The sequence below is a fragment of the Electrona antarctica genome (assembly GCF_951216825.1).
Source record: "Electrona antarctica genome assembly, chromosome: 20".
Classification (NCBI taxonomy): Eukaryota; Metazoa; Chordata; class Actinopteri; order Myctophiformes; family Myctophidae; genus Electrona; species Electrona antarctica.
Window position 1 is genome coordinate 4,269,149 of NC_136801.1, and position 20,363 is coordinate 4,289,511.

General features: G+C 43.0%; 1 protein-coding gene across 2 annotated transcripts; it reads right to left on the reverse strand.

Annotated features, from left to right (window-relative positions):
- Positions 1–493: 493 nt before the first annotated feature.
- gramd1c (GRAM domain containing 1c) lies at positions 494–20,217 on the reverse strand. 2 transcript variants are annotated; one of them, XM_079490007.1, is made up of 18 exons: positions 19,942–20,217; positions 17,504–17,618; positions 16,115–16,238; positions 15,151–15,251; positions 14,141–14,236; positions 13,434–13,514; positions 10,467–10,585; positions 9,809–9,974; positions 9,096–9,237; positions 8,628–8,777; positions 8,368–8,486; positions 7,773–7,915; positions 7,557–7,660; positions 5,169–5,339; positions 4,720–4,786; positions 4,187–4,306; positions 2,032–2,137; positions 494–1,686 (listed from the first exon to the last, which is right to left on the reverse strand). In XM_079490007.1, the coding sequence occupies exons 1-18, from the start codon at positions 19,962–19,964 to the stop codon at positions 1,621–1,623; spliced, it is 2,013 nt and encodes a 670-aa protein (XP_079346133.1). In that variant the 5' UTR covers positions 19,965–20,217; the 3' UTR covers positions 494–1,620. The 2 variants fall into 2 exon arrangements, with proteins under 2 accessions (XP_079346133.1, XP_079346134.1); XM_079490008.1 differs by lacking the exons at positions 17,504–17,618; positions 19,942–20,217 and adding an exon at positions 16,434–16,455.
- Positions 20,218–20,363: the final 146 nt, after the last annotated feature.

Sequence of the window (20,363 nt, forward strand, 5' to 3'; positions counted from 1 at the left end):
AGCAATTGGTTTCGATAGCACATCAGTGAGCTGGATGCAATCCTACCTGGAGGGGAGAGAACAGATGGTGGAAGTGAACGGAACACTGCCCCCCCCCCCCCTCCCAGTGAGCTGTGGCGTTCCACAAGGAAGCATACTAGGGACTCTACTGTTCCTAATATATGTAAACGACATGACTTCAGCTTGTGACTGCAACTTGTTCCTGTTCGCAGATGACTCGGCACTGCTGGTCTCGGACAGGGACAAACTGCAGGTTGAAAATGCCCTCAGCTCCGAACTCGGTAGAATCTGCACCTGGCTCGTGGAAGTCAGTGTCAGTGAACGCAATTTGGTCACCCCACTCCCCCCCCCCCCCCACCGCTCAAAGGGAGAATATCCACTGGCCGGCCATTCAACTGTCTGGGATGCTCTAGAAATAAATGCAATTCCCTTCGTTGGTCTGCATCTAGACCTCGTCTCAGATAATCTTATTAAAGAAACGAAAACACAAAAACAGGCTGCAAAAAGACTCACTTTTATTGCAAACGAATTGTACACGACATAATACACAAGAAAATGCCCCAACGGTGATAGTAACAGTATAAATATAATAAAAGGTGCAATTCTACCATCGAGTGAAAAATCCACATTGCAAACTGTGCATACTAGCTCACATTTCTGAGTTAAAAATGATGTGAGAAATTTAATGACAAAAACCCATGGCAAAAATTATTCCTTAAGTAAATAAAATACAAAATAAACTTTAAAACATCAAAGCCATTTTAAAAAATAAAATGTGACTCATGTCTGCATGCCATTTCATAACCATACTACACACTCTGGGTAGGGGATGACAAATCGATGGTATAAATATGGGCCACATGGCACACTTTCATGAGAATATAAAAAAGGTCTCTGGTACAGGTTTATAGTGCACTACATCCTTTGAATTGGGATAAGGTGGAATAATGCAGCACCACCCAACCTCGCCTCACCAGGCTTTCCACCACCTCGGAGGAAAGCCTGGTCTGTTTCAAAAGTCTGTATGATCCTGTCGGGAGCGGATGATATCGTTACGTCATGTTGTAGTATTGTTTTATAGTCGACAGGCAGGAACAACGGGGCGGGAAACTTCCTTTTCCCTCAAACCGATTTTTGTCAATAAAAGCTCTCGTAGCCTGTAGCTTTTATTGAGAAAAATCGATTTGAGGGAAAAGGAAGTTGCCGCCCTGTTGTTCCTGCCTGTCGACTACAAAACAATACTACAACATGACGTAACGATATCATCCGCTCCCGACAGGATCATATACCCTAAATGAAATGGTGCCCAGGCTAAGCACCACCATTCAAGACGAGAGTGAAGAACAAGCCAGCAAATGAGCTGGCAACAAAGTCCCCACAGAAAATTAAACCCACCGTTCCACACGATGATAACTTTCACCTCCACCCCACCACATACCAAAATACCCCGGGACCCATTAACCATTAGCAACACAGTCTGTCAGGAGGCACACCGCCATGGCAACACCCCTAGGTATAAAAGATGTCTTCAGGGGCAGTTCATTGGTGCAGCTTTCACCGTTACAACAAGGCTGATGGGTGTTGTTCACTAGTGGTCACCAGGCGGCCGAGCAGGTACCGTCACTGCAATGTTGCTGATCTGTTGGTCATAAAGTTCTCCTGCAGCAACACCAGAGAACTTCGGAGCTGTTGGGAAAAGGAGGAGAGATGACTTGGCAAAAAGAAGCTACTGATTTCCTAATTGGACAAGCAGCCCAGAAAGGTGAAGAATTGTATTGTCTGACTGTATGTATGAATATGCTAGAAATTAGATAAAACATTTGAAGACTCATAATCCAGTTTAAATATCAAAGTGTAGAAATGGACCCATAAAGGGTTAAATTAACGCTGAATTTTGGTACACAGCTTTGAGCTTTATTTCACGTTGTCCGATGCACACAAAAAAAAAAGAAAATATCCCAAATAAAAAAAGAAAAGCAGTATGGACAAATGCTTTTGATTAATCTTACAGTGATGTCGTGTCAGACTCACCTGTTCTAAAAGGTTAATAGAGTCCTGGAGGACAGCTTTTAATAGTTGCGTCTCCTCTCTGGTCCTGTGTACAGGGGGCTCTCTCTGCGCATACTCCGAGGCTAGGCTATGGATGGAGAGATGGAATTATGATCACAAGATATTGATCCCTGAGGGAACTTCAGGTGTCATAGTAGCAACAGAAATACAAATTAAACACAGGAGAGATACAGGGAAGGGTCAAAACCAAACACTGGGTCTATGAATGAGTGAACGTATGTACAATATGAATACATATGTATAGAGATTATTACTTACATTATTACTACAGTATATTAATCTATCGCCAATGAATGAATGTAGCCAGTCAATGGTATACAGATGAATATGCACAGGCTACAAATGTCTATCATGATATGATGACACGCTGTACGGCTGTAGTGTGTGTGTGTGTGTGTGTGTTGCTGTCCTAAATAACACATTTGTAGGGGTTAGGACATTGTATAAAAACGGCAAAATAATTAATAAAAGGTAAAAAGAAATCACGCGAGCGGGGGGGGGGGATTCCTCCCAGACATTCGTACCCCCTGGGGTCAAGTTCAAGCTACGCCCATGTATTTATGGCACATCAACAGTGAATATAAAAGTGTCAACAGACCTTCAACAGTGAGTATCTGGATGAATACATGTACAATACAGTGAATCTACAGCAAGTACAAGTCTCTCAACAGTTACCGTTAACAGGCATCCGTCAAAGGTCTCCAATTTATTTTAGTAATCCATATGAAATAATCACATTATTATATCATAATGTAATGAATAAGGTAAAAGAGAGGTATTTACAGACAGGAATTTAAACAGAGGGCCGTGTAGGGCAGTGCGAAGGGAAGATCTGAACGAATGTCATGGGTGATTATGTCACATACAACGAGTCACTTACATATAGCCACGTGCCGAGGTTGACAAGCCTCTTTAAAAGTGGCCGTTTCAACATCTGAGTCATAAGATCAAGAGCTTTCTTTAATTATGCCGTTCAAAATACCACAGAACAACCTCACTGCTCTTCCCTGCACTCAGGTGACCATGATTACTACGAATTACCTGAATCAGATTTGTCTTTCTACAGCAGAGAAGATGGCATCAGAGATTAAAGGACCACTTCACCCATTTTAAACCTGATTTTCATATAGTTGCGCCTCACTATTGTTCATTATAAAGACCAGTCCACACCGATGCAACTCCAGGAGTTGCAGCTGGAAGGAGTTGCATTGGTGTGGACTGGCCTTAAGATGGCACTGTTTTTGTCTACTCGCTCTGTGTCTCAGAGGTGGGCTGTGGACAGTTAGAAACCAGTCTACTCGCTCTGTGTCTCAGAGGTGGGCTGTGGACAGTTAGAAACCAGTCTACTCGCTCTGTGTCTCCAAGGTGGGCTGTGGACAGTTAGAAGCCAGTCTCCAAATCATTGGTAGGCAGGTTTGGTCATTTCAAAAAGTATTTCAAACTTTTTATTAATGCAAGAACAGTGGCTTCTATTTCAGCATGCCAACTTTCCAGAAGAGAGGAGAGGTATTTTCTATTAGCTTGATATCCCCATCAATGATGTCATTGGTAGTCAGGTTTCTGAACCATCCATAGCCCAGAAGAGTAGACGTTGTTCCATCTTATAATGAGCATTAGTGAGTATGTGGGGCAGTACTAACCTGACTCCGCCAGATGGGGCAGCAGAGAGTACACTGGGTTCCCCCCCTCAGGAGGGCAGTACTGTTATAGCCTGGCTAATAAGCCAGACCGAATCAGCCGTTGGCAAAAAAAAAGCCTGCCGGCGGATTACGGTCTGGAGAGGCTCAATTGTACGCCCATTTCCTACACCAGAGAACTGGTGTGGCCAATCGGGACACGGTATGCAATATGGGCGGGCTTTGGTACATTGACGTTCAATGCTTGAGACCTTTGACTGACAGTAGCTCTAACCAATTGCGTCAAAGAGAAAATGTTTGAACCCGCCCCCCGGGAAACAAGATCCATACACAGCATCTCCAGACTCAAATACCACACGACAGTGTGATTTGAGTCTGGCTTATTAGCCAGGCTAGTACTGTTATGGTGGCACAATTATTTGCATCGGAAACCAATTCAGAATCTGATGTCAATGCAAGCGGCAGTGAGATAAACTGACCTGGCGTCATGCTTCTCCCTTAGTCGGTGCTTGGTGGTCAGGTACATGCGGTGAGCCACGTCTTCCATTGCCCCGAGCTTGAAGAATAAACCCAGATTAAGCAGTGTCAGAATCAGCAGGCTGTGGGGAAAAAGGAGAGGAAGCAACTGGTTTTAAATACACGAGCTGGTATTGGCTACCAATTGGCTGAAGAAATGTTTTTTATTATTATTGTAATGAAGTTCTTATGTGCAATATTTTCTAATTAGCATATTAACCCATTTTGGGAGGGAACCCCTTTTGGTGTTAGCATTATGTTATGCTTTAGCTATTAAAAAATAGCAGATCTACAAGCTCATAGCGTGCCACCGAGTGGCGCGCTACGAGCTTGTAGGTCTGCTATTTTTGAAATATCGAAGAACGACTGACATAGAAACATAGCTTTTTCAGAAAACTGTCAGGATGTAGAAGACATTTTTAGAATCTGATCTCAGGTCAAAATGGGTTAAAACTAACAAAAAACAACAATTGGCATTAGCAGGCTGTTGACTTACACGACACTCATCCCAGCCACTATGGTAGTGATGTTCCACCAGCATGGGCCTTTCATTTCTATAGGGCCTGTAACACAAAAGGTCCAAATCGGGTCAGTTAAGGATGGATTGCACAATTTAGTCATGTTTGTTTAATTGTAGTCATCAGTCTTTTACATTCCAGACTTCTTCCAGTCAGTTATATGCAAACATCTTTTTGCTAATTTGAGTGTATGAAAAGGAAACCCAATTGGTACATTTCCAGTTTTGTTGTAAATAATATATTCACCATTTGCAATAAACTGACACTACAATCCATGTGATGTACAAGTCCTCCATTTCGTACTAGATCAGGGGTTGGCAATCAACCATGTCTTTAAGATTGACCGCTCAATCTCTAGGGGCATGTTGGTCCATCACAGAGCAATTTGAAAAACCCAGACAAAAACATTGTTACATAATCACTGTACCAATGTTTGCCTCTCTGTGTGGTTCCAAGTCCGGCCCATACTGCTTAGTGGGCTTCATGTGCTCCTGGACCGTCCTGCTGTAAGTCCGCCTCCTCCTCCGTAGCCCACCGATCTTCCCAGGGTCTCCACCCCCTTGGTTCATCTCCGCTTCCTCCTCCAGTAGTTCAGCTTCTGTTACCGTTGCATCACATGCACAGGGGGTACAACAGAGTCAGTATCATGGCGTCACATGCACAGGGGGTACAACAGAGTCAGTATCATGGCATCACAAGGACAGGGGGTACAACAGAGTCAGTATCATGGCATCACAAGGACAGGGGGTACAACAGAGTCAGTATCATGGCATCCCAAGGACAGGGGGTACAACAGAGTCAGTATCATGGCATCACAAGGACAGGGGGTACAACAGAGTCAGTATCATGGCATCACAAGGACAGGGGGTACAACAGAGTCAGTATCATGGCATCACAAGGACAGGGGGTACAACAGAGTCAGTATCATGGCATCACAAGGGCAGGGGGTACAACAGAGTCAGTATCATGGCATCACAAGCACAGGGGGTACAACAGAGTCAGTATCATGGCATCACATGCACAGGGGGTACAACAGAGTCAGTATCATGGCATCACAAGGACAGGGGGTACAACAGAGTCAGTATCATGGCATCACATGCACAGGGGGTACAACAGAGTCAGTATCATGGCATCACAAGGACAGGGGGTACAACAGAGTCAGTATCATGGCATCACAAGGACAGGGGGTACAACAGAGTCAGTATCATGGCATCACAAGGACAGGGGGTACAACAGAGTCAGTATCATGGCATCACAAGGACAGGGGGTACAACAGAGTCAGTATCATGGCATCACAAGGACAGGGGGTACAACAGAGTCAGTATCATGGCATCACAAGGACAGGGGGTACAACAGAGTCAGTATCATGGCATCACAAGGACAGGGGGTACAACAGAGTCAGTATCATGGCATCACAAGGACAGGGGGTACAACAGAGTCAGTATCATGGTATCACATGCACAGGGGGTACAACAGAGTCAGTATCATGGCATCACAAGGACAGGGGGTACAACAGTCAGTATCATGGCATCACAAGGACAGGGGGTACAACAGAGTCAGTATCATGGCATCACAAGGACAGGGGGTACAACAGAGTCAGTATCATGGCATCACATGGACAGGGGGTACAACAGAGTCAGTATCATGGCATCACATGGACAGGGGGTACAACAGAGTCAGTATCATGGCATCACAAGGACAGGGGGTACAACAGAGTCAGTATCATGGCATCACATGCACAGGGGGTACAACAGAGTCAGTATCATGGCATCACAAGGACAGGGGGTACAGAGTCAGTATCATGGCATCACAAGGACAGGGGGTACAACAGAGTCAGTATCATGGCATCACAAGGACAGGGGGTACAACAGAGTCAGTATCATGGCATCACAAGGACAGGGGGTACAACAGAGTCAGTATCATGGCATCACATGGACAGGGGGTACAACAGCGTCAGTATCATGGCATCACATGGACAGGGGGTACAACAGAGTCAGTATCATGGCATCACAAGGACAGGGGGTACAACAGAGTCAGTATCATGGCATCACATGCACAGGGGGTACAACAGAGTCAGTATCATGGCATCACATGCACAGGGGGTACAACAGAGTCAGTATCATGGCATCACATGCACAGGGGGTACAACAGAGTCAGTATCATGGCATCACAAGGACAGGGGGTACAACAGAGTCAGTATCATGGCATCACAAGGACAGGGGGTACAACAGAGTCAGTATCATGGCATCACAAGGACAGGGGGTACAACAGAGTCAGTATCATGGCATCACAAGGACAGGGGGTACAACAGAGTCAGTATCATGGCATCACATGGACAGGGGGTACAACAGAGTCAGTATCATGGCATCACATGGACAGGGGGTACAACAGAGTCAGTATCATGGCATCACAAGGACAGGTGGTACAACAGAGTCAGTATCATGGCATCACAAGGACAGGTGGCACGGTTTCAGTACCATTGCATCACAAGGTGAGGCATAGGAGTCAGTCAGTCAGATAAAAGGCCAGAGTCATAAGGGGAAAGAACAAGACCTTTGCTTTCAAGGTCCCAAAGACCTCCCTCAGGCACACATTTCACAACACAGGACTGTGAAATGTGTATTTAATGGTTCATTGAACAGCAAGGAAACCATATCAAATAATATATATAGACATTAGGAAGTGCTCCGAGCTGAGGTGGGCAAAACTGTCCAATATATTTAACAATCTCCTTGTTGGCAGATGCAGCAGAACCACTATCTGAAGCAAGAAGACAATGAATTAGTAAAACATTGGAACAAATCTCATTACTCACCAAGGTGCCTAAAATAGTCCTCTAGTCCACTCCAAGAGTTCTTAGTGATGAAGGACTTGATCAGACCCCATGGCTGTTTCTTGTATATCACATCTGTATAGACCCTAAGAGCGGCACAAGATAAGCTCCTGTTTTAATTACATACATTTTGTACAACACAATTCGAAAAAGGCAACAACGGAATACATTACAGATACATCCAAAGCACTGCGTTACCTGAGTCGACACTTGCGCTTTGAGTTGCGTATGATGCAGTAGCGATTTTGAGTGTAGAAGTAGTCGTGGTAGGGAACGTCATGGGTGTACACTTCAGCATCCACAAGGTAATACTGACCCTCCCTGGACTCCTTGTACAAGGTCTGAGAGTAGATAGGTGGAGTTTAAATATACATGGAGCGAGCCACAAATGTATTCCATTAACACACTCAAACAACTTTATTGACCATTTAAAGGAGCATTCAGTGATTTGGGTGATTTGGAAAAAAACCCGGTCCGCCCCGGTAACAAGATGTGCACATGCACGCACTACAGTACCAACAGCACGTGCACCAAGGCCCACCCCATTCGATCATGATTGGAGGAAGGCCCCTCTCATCCTGATTGGATGAAAGCTTTGCCACCCAAAGCCCAAACCGAAACTAGGGTTTTTTTTACTCCAGGGGCTCACTGGGGACAGGGAGGAACTCCTTATATGGTCAGCACACTTTATAGTAGGGAGGATTATCCAAAAAATAAGTGATATTTGAATTAAGTGAAATCACTGAATATACCTTTAACTAGAGCTGCCATATTCAAAGTGAAGTAACCATACCTGGTTCTCAGTAGCTGTGGAGTACTTCCCAATCAGAGGATTGCTGATCGTTATAGTGTAATTTAGACTCCTCTTCATGTTCCCAGAGGCCTCTCTTTGCCATGGATTAAAGCTTGCATCTGATAACAAGTACATGAGAAAATTATCATTATCATAATATGATTTCAAAAGCTCTAGCAATTGGCAATAAACAGGTTTGGCAATTGGGTGTTTGCTTTCGTGAGTTGGGAATGACAACAGAGGATTATAGCCAGACTTACTGGTGATCTTCCTGACATTCATGAACCTGCGTATGAAGGGAGAGTCTGTGAAGAGCAGCTCAAACATCTTCTCTGCACTGATGTGGAAGACTTTGTTCAGGTAAAGTCTGCCCTGCACCTGGGAGAGACTCACTCGCTCTGGCTCCTCCACTAAGAACACAGAACACAAGAGAAGGTGGGAGAAAATGAATAAATAAAATCGCACACAGACGGACATAAGATCAATGGTGTAGTCTACCGTTATACGGTGTATATATACGTAGTATGCCGTGGCGACGTTTTAGAGGGGGAAAAAAGTGTGTAGCTGTGTACCGTCTTCTAACCATTTCATTCATTGTCCACGTGTGAGCGTACAGTACAGCCGCACAGAGAATAATTATGGTATACTATCTGAAAAAATCCTAGGCTACAGCACTGCATGAGATCATTTTGCAACATTATGTTGCAAAATGGTGGTGTAATGCTTACCCTCTTCTGCACTCTCGGAAGCACTGTGCTCAGAGACATCATCCAAGTTGGCGTTGAGGTCTAGAGACAGAGAAGAGCGCTTGGACACCCGCTCTGCGGCAAACCGGTGAAGCGAGGGAGCAGGGCTGCGCTGAGAGTCATCCTGCAGGAGGACCAACATACACATGCATGTGCACAAAATGCCAAAATGAGTCATATCACAGATTGAGACACTCAAAAGCCACTCCGTTTGACACAAGTACATTTCCTCTACATCATTTATCTCAGTGGTTCCCACACTTTTTCGTGTCAAGGACCCCAAATCAACATTTATTAGGCCACGGAACCCCCATTTGAAAACATATGCCAGTGATCCCGATAAGGGAGGATTTTTACGGCTCTAGCAGTGATTCCGAAACATTAATTAATTTCATGGACCCCCAGTTTCACACGCATTATGCTATACGGACCCCCGATTTAATGGCATTTCTATCTCTGGAACCCCGATTTATCCTGTAAAACCACTGTTAATTTAACTCTGAGAGTGTACAAATGGAAGCAAATGGACCCATTAGGGTCCATTTGGTTCCATTTGTACACTCTCTGAGTTACAGACCCATAAGGGTCCATTTGGTTCCTAAGTATCTCTAATTGAGCTAGGTACCCCCTGTAACTCCATCAAGTACCCCCAGGGGTCCCCGGACCCCACTTTGGGAACCTATGATTTATCGTACCGTATTAGTGGTCGTGCTCTGAGAACCGATGGGAGACGGCATGTCCTCTCCCTGAGGTGTGGAGGCCTCTAGGGGTCCCAGCTGCTCCAACCCAGGTTGGCGGTGGGAGGAGGAGGTCCGCTCCAACCGCCCCACGCTGTCCTCCAGACTGGGCCTCATGGTTGAGCTACAGACAGACAGACATCAATGCAATGTGTGGTTGGTCACATGTTGTGTTGGAGGTATCCATTTGTGCTAGCATGTCTAGCCCATTTTGACCTGAGGACGATTCTGCAAATGACTTCTAAATGCTGACAGTTATCTGAAAAACCCACGTTTCTATGTCAGTGGTTCTCAAACAGTTTCATGTCAAGAACCCCCAAAGATGTATGTATTTGGCCGCCGACCCTCATCGGAAAATATGTTGTTCCAGGGACCCCCGCCAGAACCAAAGATTTGAGTTAAAAACGTTCACTCAGAAAGAATATATATTCAAAGATTTGTGCCACATTTTCACGATTTTTCAAAAATAGCAGACCTACAAGCTCGTAGCGCGCCACTCGGTGGCGCGCTATGAGCTTGTAGATCTGCTATTTTTCAATAGCTAAATTATAACATAATGTTTAAAACACCAAAAGGGGTTCCCGCCCAGAATGGGCTAGGCTACAAGAATGCTCACCTGGTCTGCGCGGATGATTCTGCTGATACCTGTAAGCTCTCCATTTCTTCATGGCTCAGGCCCAGGTCATTGCCATAGTGCTGTTTAACCATCTGCCAAAGCTCCAAGCTAGTCAGAGGCTAAAGGAAGAGAGAATGTATTACAATAAATGGTAAATGGTGCATTTATATAGCGCCTTTATCCAAGGCGCTTTACATAGATTGTGCATTGCATTCACCCATTCACACACACATTCATACACCGATTGCGGCGGAAGCCATGCAAGGTACCAACCAGCACATCTGGAGCAATTTGGGGTTCAGTGTCTTGCCCAAGGACACTTTGACATGTAGCCAGGAGGAGCCGGGATTCGAACCGCCGACCCATGGATCATTGGACGACCTGCTCTACCTCTTGAGCCACAGTCGACCACAATAATAGCATGTATATATATAAAAATCACACCCGTGTGAACTGAGTGGTGTAAGGTCTTATATAGACTGATCAGCTGTGGTCTGACGTAATGTCTGACGTAATGAAATCACACCCGTGTGAACTGGGTGACCATAGCAACCGTGCTCATTTTTTGAGCACAGACAGACAGACAGACAGACAGACACGTAAACTAACAAAGCCAGTCGTAGGAGTGGTTTACACCACTCAAAAATAAAATAAATTCTATTTTCTTAAGTCTCAGTCTAAGGACTCTTCCTTATTTTTGAGTGGTGTAAACCACTCCTACAACTGGCTTTTGTGTGCAGAAAAAAATGAGCATGGTTGCTATGTTCAAAATAATTTCTGACGTAATTAAATCACACCCGGGTGAACTGGATGACCGTAGCAACCATGGTCATTTTCTCTGCACAAAAAAAGCCAGTTGTGAAATCACATCCAGGTGTGATTTCATTACGTCAGATCAGAGCTGATCAGGCTATATAATACCTTACCTTATATAATACCTCACATCGGACAAAAACTCCAGCTGAATCAACTTCATGGTCACAAATCATCACATCAGAAGACGAGTCTACCTAGCCAAAGATCTTTAACGTCAGACATTACGTCAGACCACAGCTGATCATGCTATATAAAACCTTACACCACTCAGTTCACACGGGTGTGATTTTTTCCATGCAGCAAGCTTGTCTTTTTCTGCCAGTTTTCCATTAAAATAACAAACAAACTGCGTCTGCAATCCATACATACTTCTCCAGATATGAAGACATACTTAAACAGATGAGATAATAACCAGTACTGTCTTCACAAACTTGATAGACCAGTGCACTACCATATAATCATTGTCTGTAGCCTAGAGACTATTTCACATAACATATCGTAGTTTCAACTTTCAAGTAAATGTAATAAATGCATATTATAATACAAATAAAATAGGGGGCCCATCTCGATGACGCCATTCAAAACGCCAAGCTGTAGCCAGCCACGACTAGGACCCATTTTAATTCAATTTCTTTACAGTCATTGCAGGTGCAACGGCAATGCAATTTTGTCATTTAGTTTGCATCTCCAAGATAAGAAGATTTCAATGCACAAAGAGTAAAAAGAAAGAATTAGACCTACATATCAGAATAATGTTTAGGTGGTCTGGTCTACAAGTCAAATTATTGAATAGCAGACGCCAGAGGCGAGCGACGTGCAAAGTGCAAGACAGAGCAAAACATGAACCCTTGTCAAGAAACGCTAGATGCTAAATGGTCATGTAATTAGAGTGCACAGAAAACAACAACAAGTGTTAACTACAGGAGACCAAGGAAAACCGTATCCATAACATGAACAAGTAAAGCTAAGCCTAAGCAACAAACAGCTGCATATATAACCAGAATAGGCATCTAAAAACGAAAACAAAAACAATAATTTCGAAACCAAATTGAAAGAATAAACTAGCCGCGTGTTTTTCCACTTTAAGCACTACTGGAGCGTATATTCAACTATTCATAACATTAAAACCAGAGAATATGCCAGACCTGCACGGGTGGACGACTGGACGCGTCTCTCTATCAAAAGTTGCACATTTAGTTTGTGGACTGTGATCCCGATCCGTGCGCACCGCGTTCAGGAAGTAACCGTCCGACAAAATCGCGACAAATATACTGTAGAAATAATGACTCGTCGCCCAGTTTCTATACCGAAATACGTAAATAAAAAGCTTTGTCTACTTATTTAAAGTGAGATTCGTCTTGTTTTGATTTGAGCTGACACACCGCAGCTCAGGTTAAAGTTTCAAATGTAAATGCAGCCTCTGGAAGCAGAGCTTTCTCGGTCGGAGCAGGTACCGGTATCTGTATGCAAATCCATCCCTCTAGCCACACCTGGTGAGGTCAATGAACTTTTGACAATAGTGTTTTCATTGAGCTAGCCCTGTTTGTTTTCTTCAAGTTCAGACCCTAGAGAGTCTCAGCCCCGAAGGTATAGCAAGTGCCAAGTAGCACAGACAGTATGCGTTGAGAATGTTATCAGTATAGGCCATATACCATATATATATATACGATATATATATATATATATATATACACGATATATGTATGTATGTATGTATGTATGTGTGTGTGTGTGTGTGTGTGTGCACACATAGGATACCCACATACATTGGGAACATGATGAGAATGCATAGGAAGAATAAGCAGCAATAGGTCATTTGAAGACAACCCTGTCACCAAATGCTAAACTTTGCCCTACTTTCCATAACGAAATAGAATAAACCCAATGGATGACACCCGGTTATTGTACTCTGGACCGATGAGATAAGTGCTGCTGTGCGACAGACAGGGGTAAAGTCATATTGGGGGAGAGCTTATTCAGACGAACAGCGATGTTTGTCTATCAGTCATTTTAAAACCTCAGAACAGACAAACATTAATGTGAGCTGTATATGGGCAGCATGCAGTAAAGTCATAATGAGTTAGTGGATCACGTGTTAAGTGTGTGTGCAAAATGTCTTGGAGGCTTGGAGCTGAACAGGGCTTTATTTACCTTATCCATTAGTGTATTTTGCCACATGCGGAAAACACCCTGGTAGCTTTTCTCCCTTGCTGAGAATGACGTGAAGAACAGCTGAGGGTGAAAATTCAAAGTTATAAAAGACGTAGTAATCGATTCTCGTAATTGATGGTTTTGTTCATTAAACTACAGGACCACTTCATCCATTTTCAACCTACAGTATCTTCATAAAATTGGTCCTCACTCATTTGTCGGTCTGTGTCTCGAGAGGAGGGCAGTGGATAACCTGCCTACCAGTTTCTTTTTTAAATCGGCCTGCTAACCTTCCAGGAAGAGAAAAGGCCTATTCATAGTCTGGATTTTCGGTGGTGAGGTGACCACCGGAGCTGAAATAACGTTGAGCGGTGGTGAGTAAAAACAGAGAGAAGGGCTCGAGCGGTGGCGGTGGTTTGCTCTTCACCGCGGCTCGTGACGTCATGTTGTAGTTCGGTGGTCACCCCACCACCGAAAATCCAGACTATGTATGAGCCTAAAGGCTGTAGTTGGTGTCATTGGTAGGCAGGTTGCTGAACTGTCCATAGCCAACCAATGAGACAGAGTTAGTACATGGAACTTGTGGCGGCATCTTATAATGCACATTAGTGAGGAGTCGGATCAATTACTGCATATGAAGATAAGGTTGAAAATGGGTGTGCTCCTTTAAGCAAGATTTTTGTAGAAAGAAATTGTAAATGTGATACCTTCTCTGTGCTTGTACAGATCTGGATGGCATTAGGAATCAACCGTGCTGTCTTTTCTCTGCTCATGGCTGTGATGTCTTTCAGAGTTAATACAATCTACAGGACCACAAAGCACAGAGGTCAAAGGTTGACTGTCAAAAACGGAATGAGATCCTACACCTTCATTTCAATTTAGCCCAGAAAGACTTATCTATAGTAGTGTGATACAAAAGTGTGGGTGCAGCCAGTACAATTTCCTATGATATCTAAAAAATCACACCCGTGTGAACCGAGTGGTGCAAGGTCTTATATAGCCTGATCAGCTGTGGTCTGACGTAATGTCAGTGACCATAGTAACCATGCTCATTCTTTTGAGGGACAGGTACACAAACACACACACACGGGTAAATGGTAAAATGGTAAATGGTGCATTTATATAGCGCCTTTATCCAAGGCGCTTTACATAGATTGTGCATTACATTCACCCATTCACACACACATTCATACACCGATTGCGGCGGAAGCCATGCAAGGTACCAACCAGCACATCGGGAGCAATTTGGGGTTCAGTGTCTTGCCCAAGGACACTTCGACATGTAGACAGGAGGAGCCGGGATTCGAACCGCTGACCCATGGATCATTGGACGACCTGCTCTACCTCTTGAGCCACAGTCGCCCCGGGTACTAACAAAGCCAGTTGTTGGAGTGGTTTGCACCACTCAAAAAACAGCCAGCAGCTTAAATATAAGAACACTAACCAGCTGAGAACAGGTCAATCTAAACTCTATGGTAACGGCTTGTTACTGGCAGTACAGTTATTTTAATGCCTCAGTTTTCAGCTGGTTTAGTGTGCTTACAATTTGTACCATTTCTAGAAATGGTGTACTGTATAGGAAATTGTGTGGCCTGCATCCAGACTTCAGTATCACGCCATTATCGTCCTCAAAATCTGTCCGGAGTAGTTAAAATAATAGTACAGCACTATGTTGTGCACTACCGTTGCAATTTCCAAGCCCTGTTTCCCGAGTTACCTTTGTTCCCCAGAATACATTGCTGTAGAAGCAGAGGCAGTTTTCTGTGAGGTAGAGCCGTCCCTGTAGGAGGATGTCTCGCTGTAAGGCACATGCGTGTTCTGAGGATAACAGGTAGGACAGGTGAGAAAAGTAGACGACCCTTACAAACAAATGTACTTGTTTAGGATAAATAGGGCGATACAGAAAGACTAATGACCAATGAGGCATCTGCGCCATGCAACACATTCTTAGCTGACTAATAGTCAATTATTTGATCAATTAATCAATTTATGTAATTTTGCAGACATCAAATTAAGTTATTATGTGGTTGATAACACAATCCCTAATTTATACTCCTTTCAACAACCATGTCAATCTACAAAAATAACTGATTTTCAATTGATGCATTACATTTTCCATCTGAATATCATTTATTATCGGCCTGGGCCATGGCTCAATGGTCCAGGCACCTTGGCTGGTAATCCAGTCTGGCAGTGTGCCGTGGGTTCGACTCCCGATCCCGACAGTCTTTACTGCATGTCTTCCCCCCATATCTCTCCCCATTAACTGTCAGCCTACTGTCTGTCCCTCCATAAAAAAATATAAAATAAAGGTGAAAGCCATAAAAAAAAAGAAAATAATTTATTATCAGTCAGTGGCACGGTCATATAACAAAATAATTGCTTGCCAACTTCCCAGACAGGCAGACACCATTAGCCTCCTGTGAAGAGGCAAAAAATATGTCATTGTGGCCGGCCTTATGATATGTTGATATCATAGTCAAGAAGCCATGGAACATTCCTGGTATTTATAAATGTTTACTTTTTAATACAGCTTAGTCTTGTGAAACAAACAAGCACTATTTGACCACCAACCAACCTTTTTATTTCATGTATACTTCTCCCATGATATCGTATTAAACTAATATCCTGATTGATTTCATACGTCGACACCACGAGACTGTTACTCTACGTATACTCACCCATTATTAATCTCTCTGACTCTGGAATATCTTTGAATGTCTTCTTGAACTCCTCACATCTCTGTTTGTAGGTAGTGGGAGGGGCTTGGGGAGCTGCCAGGCACTGCCCTTGAAAGTCAGAGGCCTGACGTACAAAACATTGAGACATTAGTATTTGTGAAGTCATCCAAATGTCATATTTCACAACCACGTCCACGGTTGTTTATAACTTTGAAAACATACACCAAGTCATTGATATAAACTGCAGTGTGTTTGAGCAGTTGAGAAACAACAGCAGCCCTTATAGCTTTGCAATGCATCAAAGAGACAACAGCAATACCTCCTGTATGGGTACATTTGCCCACGCTACAAGTTGCAGCCGTGCACTAGCGTCATTTACATCCACCAGCTGTCTAAAAACCAGGAGGAGACTCTAAGCTGCTTCTTGTCGCGTATATCTGGGTGTACCCTATGACACTAATTAGCCCCACGGACCCGCCCCATTTGAAGAGATAATGCCAATAAGAGAAGAGTTTTACGGCTCTAGCAGTGATTCTCAACCCGTTTAATTTCAAGGACCCCCAGTTTGACATGCATTAGTCTACGGACCCCCATTTAATGGCATTTCTATCTCTGGGATCCCCAATTTATATTGTAAAATCAAAATTAGTTAGAGTCTTAGAGTGTACAAATGGACACTAACGGGTCCATTTGGTTCCATTTGTAAACTCTCAGAGTTACAGACCCACAGGGTCCATTTGGTTCCAAACTATCATTTAGCTGGGGACTCCCTCAAGGACCCCTGGGGGTCCCCGGACCCCACTTTGGGAACCACTGCCCTATGTGATGAAATGATTACACATTTCTTATACACACTCCACCAGAGGGCAATAAGGTTCATCACTACTAGTGCAAATCTTTAATACCTAGGGGGTGCAACAATTATATATTATAATAATTTAATAAAATATCCAATTACCGGTTAATAGCCTAATCCATAATGAATGAAGTTTAAAAAAATAATCAAAAATACAAGCTCAAAAGAAACGTGTCATGCTGCAAAGTAACATGTATGACGTAAATTGATTTATAATATATTTTCAATATAAATAAAAACATGCTTCTTCATTATTCAAATGAGGAATAGAATAATCACTAACTAGATAATAATTGATAGTTGCCTAGACCTCAGTGTGAATGTGCTGGGAAACTAGTGATCCTTTTTAAGATTAGGTCAGAAGAAAACACAATATTGCACATAATATTTCTTGAGGTGCATAAGACAGGGCTAAATGGACCTTGAGGTCAAGCTCAGAAACTTCATAATAAATACATCATTTCAAGGTTTCAACAGTGTGCTGTGTTTGCCAGAGAAGACGATGATCTAACTTTATTAAATGAGAAGTTTACCTCACTACTGTCCTCAGAGGAGCTCCACCTTGTTTCCCCCATGGAGGCCGTCTCATCTGTGACTGTAACATCATCATTGGCCATGTTGGATACCTGGTCCACCTGGGCTTCTGCACTGCTTTAAAAGACAAATGGTTGATTTTAGTGATCTTGCATGAAGATTTATAGCCTAAATTATATATCTCCAATATTCAACATAATATTCAAATACAGTGAGGCCTTAATGGAGAGAAAATAAGTGATATTTGAATAAATAAATAGGTCAAATGGGGATTGCTCAGCTTCAACACAGTGGAAGACAATAAGTGGAGAATAGAACTGGTTTGTCTTGTGGAGCAACCCTGGGGAAGTTGTTGCCTAGAGACAACTTGACAAGTGAGTGTATACCTTCGTCACCGACACACACTGTAGACCACGTAACTGGGTGGGAACTAGCAGCCGCGCCGGCAGCGCAAGATATAGTTTTAAAGCACGGATGACGGAAAGCAGTAATAATGTAGACCAGTGGCTCCCAAACTTGTCAGGTCCAGAGTCGAGACTCGAGAGTTGAGACCAAAAAGAGAGTATGGAACTCTTTGCCTACGGTTCTAAAACTAGAGACGGATGGTAACGTGTTCTACAGAGGACTCAAACTATGGTTGAAATCAAATCAACTGTGTTTACATGTATAGCTTGAGTTACTAGAGTGATTATGTTTACTTGTGTATTTGAGATTATGTAATGGGTACTGTAATTTTGCTGTAAATATTATTAGAATGTATAATGTTTTGTATTTGATTGGGTGTTTTTTTTTTAAACTAAATTGTATTTTTGGTGGTGAAAATTAGCACATGTGCTAACACACTGTAAATGATGCATCTACAATTTGTACAACTGTGCAATGAGCAATGCAATTGTTATGTCCATATCAAATAAATAAACATAAACATAAACATCTCTCTTTCTAGTGAAAATAGCAGATCTACTCACTGTACACTGTGTAGTCCAGTGGTTCCCAAACTCTTTCATGTCAAGGACCCCCACATTGACACCATAAGAGAAGGTTTTTACGGCTCTAGCAGTGATTCTCAACCAGTTTAATTTCAAGGACCCCCAGTGTAATATGCATTAGGCTTTTGATTGATTGATTGAAGAATTTATTAACAGTTTGCAGAATTACAGTACATTTCAAGCACAAACTCAATACAAAGGCTGTTAACTGTGAGTGGACGACCCAATTAAGCATTACACTTGTTTCCAACAGGGTCCACCATGTTCAAATCATCAAAACATTTAGAGACGTACAAATAGACACTTCTATAGACAGAACAGGAATTCATCAGGCTACGGACGGACCCCCATTTAATGGCATTTCCATTCCATGAGCGCCCAATGTATATTGTAAAATCAATGTTAATTTAACTCTGAGAGTGTATACAAGTACAAGTTCCATTAGCCCCTCTCGGAACCCTCGTAAAAGGTTTCTGACATTACGAGGGTTCCAAGAGGGGCTAAAGTTCCATTTACGCTCAGTTACAGACCCATTTGGGTCCATTTGGTTCCAAACTGTCATTTAGCTGGGGTCCCCCTGGGAACTCCCTCAAGGACCCCTGGAGGTCCCTGGACCCCCCCACTTTGGGAACCACTGGTGTAGTACTGTAGGCCTGGCCTACTGTACAAGCGCACAAGGTACGTGTTGCTTGCGCCACGTTGCGTTGTAGATCAGCTATTTTCACTACCTCTTACCTTATGGAATTTCAGTTTGTTTTAAAATGTATTCAAATTATATATATATATATATATATATATATATATATATATATATATAAAAAGTTAATTTTCTTCCGTAATATAATTCAAAAAGTGAAATAATCATCAAGATTAAAACAAAAAAAGATTTTAAATACTTCACTTTATGCACAATGAATTGAGAATATATGAAAGTTTAACTTTTTGAATTATATTACGGAAGAAAATTAACTTTTACTAAATATTCTAACTACATGGGATGGACCTGTGAGTGTGTGTGTGAGAGTGAGTGAGTGAGTGTGTGTATATATATATATGTGTGTGTGTGTGTGTGTGTGTGTGTGTGTGTGTGTGTGTGTGTGTGAGAGACACACATGGGAAAAGAATATGGGATATTTTTACTCTAGTTGTGAACTTGTGACCCATATAAATTGGTCCCTGACTGACCCATGTGGGAAACAGTGGTGACGTACTGTAGGCTTAGGCTACGCTATGCGCCAATATTACGTGCTACAACTTCATAAGCAAGTTTTAAGCCTGCGTCCTGATAAGAATGAACCTGAACTATTGGGGTTGTTTTGTATAAGATCACTCAGTAAAGGACACTTCGCGCACAGTGCGCACGCACCACGCACGCTTCCCACAGTGAATGACAGACAGTGACACACCCACGTGGTTAGAAAGCGATAATTAAATTGTAACGTACGTACCTAATACAGGCGGCTGGATCCATGATTGCCTTATCCAGTTGAGTTTTATCCGTCCGCAATGAAAACAGGGAAACACTGCCTAGCTGGTCCACAAAGCAAAGTTTCAATAACCTCTCAGCGCAGTCAGTGGCATTAGTATGGCCAACTTAAGCCAGGCTAAAGTTTCAAACCTTGACTGTTGTGTTCAGTCACGAAACTGGTCTTGACTTAAGGCGTCTTCTTTGTGCTGTCCATACTAAGTGGACTAACCTGGAGAAACAGGTAGGCCCAGCGGACATCTCAACTAACCAACTGCAGGAGTGCAGGTGAACACGCCTGGGAGTTGTCACCTCCTCTTTGATTTGCTCTTTTGCATATTTAATGGTTAATCAAGGAGTAACTAAAAATAACCGTCAAGCGTTCTAGGGGATGAAACAAAAACA

Coding starts and splice junctions, on each gene's coding strand:
- gramd1c (XM_079490007.1), bottom strand. CDS start 19,964: ATGGATCCAGCCGCCTGTATTAG. Junction 16,239..17,503: donor CCTCTGAGGACAGTAGTGAG/GTAAACTTCTCA, acceptor TTTGTACGTCAG/GCCTCTGACTTTCAAGGGCA. Junction 10,586..13,433: donor AAAATACACTAATGGATAAG/GTAAATAAAGCC, acceptor CTCTTCCTTTAG/CCTCTGACTAGCTTGGAGCT.